Genomic DNA, 6491 nt, shown 5'->3' on the forward strand with positions numbered 1-6491 from the left:
TGCTCGCTTCAGTGCCTGGCTGCCGGCCGCCATCTTGGCTGACAGTTAATTTGCATATACTCACTGATTAGCCAATGAAAAGGGTAGCGGTCGTACGCTAATTACCATGTTTCTCTTTTATTAGTGTAGATATATATATAGATTTATTTTTAGAGAGAGAAGAAAGGAGAGGGGAGAGAGATAAACATTGATGTGAGAGTGAAACATCAATTGGCTGCCTCCTGCATGCCCCCTACCAGGGATCAACTGCAACCTGGACATGTACTCTGACTGGGAATCAAACTGGCAACTTTTCAGTGTATGGGATGATGCCCAACCAACTGAGCCACACTGGCCAGGGTTGTTGGAACCTTATTTTAATTTGAGCAAAGAGGACATCTGCCTATTGCTATGCACTTATAACAGCACAGGAATAACTGCTTTAATGGGACTTGGCGAGGACACTGAGAATTCCCACAGGTCCTTTCTTTGGGCTCCCTCAGCTTTCTGCTTGTACCATTGAACACAGCAGGCTCTATCTTGTCTTATTGAAATATAAATGTTTTAGACACTAGCTGTGATCATGTCTCATTTATTTCAGAATCTCTTAGTGCTTGTCATAGTGATAGGAACCTAAGATGGAAGCATTTGATCAAAGGTTTTAAAATGGGACTTAACTGCCTCCTGTCATGACCATATTTGTCCTGCAGAAACTTCACAGACCAGCTGCGGAAAATTTCCAAGGATGCAGGGATGCCCATCCAGGGCCAGCCTTGCTTCTGCAAATATGCGCAGGGGGCAGACAGCGTGGAGCCCATGTTCCGGCATCTCAAGAACACGTACTCTGGACTACAGCTCATTATTGTCATCCTGCCAGGGAAGACGCCAGTGTATGGTACAGTTCTCTTGGAACCATGATAACGATGATAGCCCTCTTCTCATGATAGTTCCCTGGAAGCTCCAAGGCAGGATTCAGTGTGGATTCTTGGCTCTAGCCAGAGCTGAGCTGTTCCTTAATGTCACTGCTCCCCTTACAGGAGAAATACCAGCTTGTATGAGCCATTGAGTCATCCCAGGTCCTGCTTACCTGCTCACACTCCTTTCCGGTAACATTTATTGGAGTCCTCTGTGTGTTGGTCTTTTTTTTTTTTTTAATATATTTTATTGATTTTTTACAGAGAGGAAGGGAGAGAGATAGATAGTTAGAAACATCGATGGGAGAGAAACATCGATCAGCTGCCTCCTGCACATCTCCCACTGGGGATGTGCCCGCAACCCAGGTACATGCCCTTGACCGGAATCGAACCTGGGACCTTTCAGTCCGCAGGCCGACGCTCTATCCACTGAGCCAAACCGGTTTCGGCTGTGTGTTGGTCTTTATGCCAGGCTAGCTGGGCCAGATACAGAGATGGGTGGGTCCAGATTCCTGTTCTTAGAAGAGTATTGTCTGTTAGGATATAGTGCAGCACACCCAAGCAGAATGGGTGGTGGTTCTATTATTGCCTGGGAATTACTTGAACTTTTGGAGAAGCTTTTTCTTTCTCCCTTTCTTCTCTTTTAAGAATAGGAATGATTATATACATCTTTGGCTCAGTACTTTTACTCCATTTTTTCTGTCTACTTCTTCTGCTTCAAATGAAGAGGTATCTCTCTTCTTACCTTACTCAACTTGTGTGTGCTTTTGTTTCTATGCCATTCTGCTACCTCTGGGACCTCATACCCTTTAAGCCTCCAACATCTTCAGATTTCCCATCGTAGAGCACTTTACCACAATCCACTATTTCATTTATCTTTTGTCATCCTATTTTCATAATCAAACTTTTTGTTGTTGTTAATCCTCACCTGGGGCTACTTTTTCCATTGATTTTTTTTTTTTTGAGAGAGAGTGGTAGGGAGGGAGGAGGAGGAGGAGGAGGGGAGAGAGAGAGAGAGAGAGAGAGAGAGAGAGAGAGAGAGAGAGAGAGAGAAAGAGAAATATCAATGTGAGAGAGGCACATTGGTTGGTTGCCTCTCACACACAACCCAACTAGGGCTTGGGATTGAACCTGCAACATAGGTTCGTGCCCTTGACTGGGAATCACACCTGTGGCTTTTTGGTGCATGGGTGGACATTCTATATCACTGAGCCACACTGGTGAAGGCTTAATCATACTTTTGAATGAGTACACCTAATTCTTCACCAGCCATTTATACTTTGCCTCTTTCATCTGTTTTACTTCTACCTTTCTCTTAAACCTTCTCTGCAAAGGGTCACCTGTAATCTTTCTCAGTTCTTTTTTTTTTTTTTTCCTAGATATTTTCTCCTGTCTCTTCTTATTTTTGTCATTACCAGGAGTGCCTGGTTATTCTCCAGATTTTTGTACTCTACCTTCCCTTTCTGTTTACGTTCTAGTGAAATTCTCATGCATTCAGTTGCTTCAGTCATCACTTATTATGTTACTAGGGGCCCAGTGCACGAATTTGTGCACCTTGAAAGGAACTGTGGGCCACAAGGCTGGAGTGGGCACAGGGATGGGTCTCAGCCCATCCTCCGTGCCCCCGCCCAGCCCTTCCCACCTCGACCCCTGGTCCCCTGTCTGCCGGGAGCCCCGCTCCTGCTGCCACTGCTCCCATGCGCTGACTGCGCCAGCCCCGCTTGCACCCGCTGACGGCGCAGAGTGATTAGGGCCGGCACCAGCAGTGGGTGCGAGCGTGGCTGGCGCCATCAGCCAGTGCAAGTAGCAGCTGCTGCCCCGATCGCTCCTCAGGAACCGGGGGTGGGAGGGGGGGTGGAGGAGAGGTCCTTGGGAATGATTGGGGCTGGCAGCCGCCGCTCGCATCCACTGATGGTGCTGAGCGATCAGGGCTGGCAGCGGGTGCGAGTGGCGGCTACTGGCCTGGATCACCCCTCAGGAGCAGGGGGGGGGGGAGAAGTCCTGAAGAGCAATCAGGGCTGGCAGCCACTGCTCTTACCCGCTGATGGCGTTGAGTGATCAGGGCCAGTGCCAGGTGCTGGCAGCAAGTGCGAGTGGTGGCTTCGGCGCCAGCAGCAGGTGGAAGCACCAGGCAGGACCTTGGTGCGTGGGAGCAAAGAATTTTCAGTTACCACCAGAGACTTACCCCGATGACAGTGACTGGCACTCCGCCTTGGTCTGGCGCCCCTGCTCACCTGCTCCACCATCCCGCCGTGGCCGATGCCCGCCATGTTCCATGCGCACCCCCTGTTGGTCAGCACACGTCATAGCGACCAGTTCGGTTGTTCCGCCGTTAGGTCTATTTGCATATTAGGGTTTTATATATAGAGATAATGTATTATTAAAATCTTGATCCAACTCTTGATCTCTCTGCCTCTCCCATCTGTCCCTTTGACTCTCTCCATTATTTTATCAAGATTTTATTTATGACTTACTGTGTGAAACATTCCTAGATCCTGAACACTTGGCAATGAAAGGAAATGCAGTCTCTGCCTGTACAAAATGTTTTGGTGGACCATCTCTTTAGTAGCTTGTCTTCTCTGTCTACAAGTAAGCCTTTTTCTTTACCTTTCTCTTCTGTGTTTGGCATCACAATTGCTCTGGATACCTTCATCCAGACTTTGGAGGCAGCCTGTCTTCTCCTTGCTTCAGCTCCACTTGTTCTTTTTCACAGTTTTAAGATATATTTCCTGCTCTCCACCCATACTTTTCAACTTAGTTCTAACATTTCTTCTTAAATCTTTCCAGATTATGTTATTGGATGAGACATTTTGTAGCCGTACTCCCCCAAAAATTTCATTGGTCCCCATTCACAAAATAAAAGATTTTCAGAGCCCTGATCTTAGTTTAACCTTTTCAGCTTTATCTTGTACTTTTCCCATTGCCACATATACAGGAAAGACCACATGTCCTGGAATTAGATAGAACTAGATTTTAATACTGGCTATCCCAGTTTACTGGCTTAAGCAAATTAACTAACCTTTCTGAGTCTCATGAATTAATTATATAAAAAGCAGCCTCTAACACAATGCCTGCCACATAGTGGGTCAAAAATGTCAAACTCGAGGCCCACAACAAATATTTTTGTGGCCCAGCCAATATAATCGTATGTAAGAAATATTTTAATAAAAATTTCATAACTTAATTTTTACAATATCCTCTTATAAATAATTAATAATGAACTACAATGTTCGCTAATGACTAATTACTATAATCGTGTTGCATTCATTTTCCTTACTCGCCTTACCCAGTGGTTCTCAACCTTCTGGCCCTTTAAATACAGTTCCTCATGTTGTGACCCAACCATAAAATTATTTTCGTTGCTACTTCATAACTGTAATGTTGCTACTGTTATGAATCATAATGTAAATATCTGATATGCAGGATGGTCTTAGGCGACCCCTGTGAAAGGGTCGTTCAACCACCAAAGGGGTCGTGACCCACAGGTTGAGAACCATTGCCTTACACGCAGGCGCACCATTTCTCTCCACTAATACTACTAGTGAATATTTTAGCAGCCGATTGCCACGTCATCAGTTTTGGACTGACTTGTTTGGTGTGTGCAACAGGAAATATTTCACTTTTGGAGAACAAGAAAAATAGGTTTATTTGTGTTACGCTTATTAATTTGTGCAGTTATTCAGTGTCTGGTAAGTTAATGTTCAAGAAAAAATATTAATTTTCATTAAAATGTTCTATTATACTATGTTAACGATTACTCATTTACTTCAGCCCTTTGTATTCAGCATGTCTATCGAAATAAACCTATGTTTCAATGAAAATTGAAACTTTTGTTTTTTTGCGGCCACATAAACTTAAACCTTGTTTATTTGGCCCGTGTTAGCCTTTGAGCTTGACATGCTTGTAGTAGATATTCTAAATGCGCATTCCTTGTCTGCACTTTCCAATATCTGGTTTTGCTCACATCATTTGCCTCTGCCTAAAATATCTACTTTTTATCCTCCACCTTACCCTTAAAATTCTCTCCATCTTTCAAGTCCCAGTTTAAATGTACTTAATTCTCAAAGCCTTTTCTTGTCATCCCACCTGGCAGATGATCAGGTTGCTGATCAATTACTACTGTGCTTGATATTATTTTGAGTATGGATTAGGTCTGATTCTGCTTTGAAACCTTCCCTCTGAATATGTACACCTAAGGTAGAGCCTTCCACTAACATAATACCCAGCAATTATTGTGGAGGGAAGTTGGTTGACCTCCGATCCATGTCCCTTTTGGGCCTTATATTGGTGATCCTTGGGTAGAAAATAAAGATACTTTTTAGGAGAACTGCCTGAGTAGTTATCCATGTTTCTGGTTCCCTCCATAAAGGGAGAATCCAATGGCTTGTCTGGGGTGTATATAGTGCAGCATGATCGCGAAAGCAGTGCTTAGAGAATTTTCCCTTCTCTGGGGTCAGTAATGTTATACCTCTCTACAGTCTTATACCTTTATTAGGGCTTTGGGTTTCTTCCACTTAAATGCTGTTCCTTGATTACACCACTTAGTCAGTGGGGCTATCTGCCTAGGAATTCAGCCAGCAGATAAGAGGAGCAGACAGATTGTTCTAAAGACCCTTCACCTTCCTTCCTGGAGGCCAAGTGAATGGAATTCTTTCTGTGATGTTCAATGTAAGTCCATTTGCATTACCCTGAAAGTATAGACAGACTATGTGATATTTGTTCAATTTTGATCTACCATACTTTGTCCTACCCTTAGTATTTTTAACTCTTTTCTCCTCACTAAATTGATACTATTGTAATTTTTTAATGTAAACTTTTTATTGAAGTATAATATGCATATAGAAATCTTATTTTCACAAAGTGTTATAGCAATGTAAACAGTACCTAATTCGGTCTGGCAGCAGAGCATTACCACAATCCCAGGCACCCAGTCACTACAACTCCCCATCAATGCTAACCATTGTCGTTTTGGTTTCTAACACTTTATATTACTTTTGCCTGTCTTTGAGCTTTATATAAATGGAATCACTTTTATTTGTGTCAGGTTTTTTCACTCAACATGTTTGTGAGATTCATACATGTTTATTAAAATTTTCCATCATGAATATAACACAATCTATCTATATAAAAGCCCAGCGACCGAACAGTGGGACAACTGGTCGACCAGTCACTATGATGCGCACTGACCACCAGGGGGCAGATGTTCGATGCAGGAACTGTCCCCTGGTGGTCAGTGTGCTCCCACAATGGGAGCGCCGCTTGGCTAACCAGGATGAGTGGCTGCTCCTGGATGAGTGGCTGCTCCCGCAGTGAGCTGATCCCTGCAGGCCATGCCCCCACCAGTGCACGAATCCGTACACCGGGCCTCTAGTTTACATATATTTATCCAATATACTGTTAAATGGACATATTTGGGTTGTTTCTAGTTTTTACTATCCTATATAATAAAAGGGTAATATGCAAATTGACCCTAACAGCAGAACGTCTGGGAATGACTGGTCACTATGACACACACTGACCACCAGGCGGCAGACGCTCAATGCAGGAGCTGCCCCCTGGTGGTCAGTGCGCTCCCACAGGGGGAGCTCTGCTCAGCCA

At 44.1% G+C, this 6491-nt stretch overlaps 1 protein-coding gene across 3 annotated transcripts in view; it reads left to right on the top strand.

Moving 5' to 3' along the window:
* The window catches only part of AGO1 (argonaute RISC catalytic component 1), a 40857-nt gene that overhangs the window by 23187 nt on the left and 11179 nt on the right, over positions 1-6491 (top strand). For all 3 annotated transcript variants that reach the window (XM_005868581.2, XM_005868580.2, XM_014541536.1), the window contains exon 12: positions 690-874. In XM_005868581.2, coding sequence (XP_005868643.1) covers positions 690-874 — 185 coding nt within the window. The remainder of the gene's footprint in view (positions 1-689; positions 875-6491) is intronic.

The sequence above is a fragment of the Myotis brandtii genome, unplaced genomic scaffold (genome assembly GCF_000412655.1).
Source record: "Myotis brandtii unplaced genomic scaffold, ASM41265v1 scaffold274, whole genome shotgun sequence".
Taxonomy (NCBI): domain Eukaryota; kingdom Metazoa; phylum Chordata; class Mammalia; order Chiroptera; family Vespertilionidae; genus Myotis; species Myotis brandtii.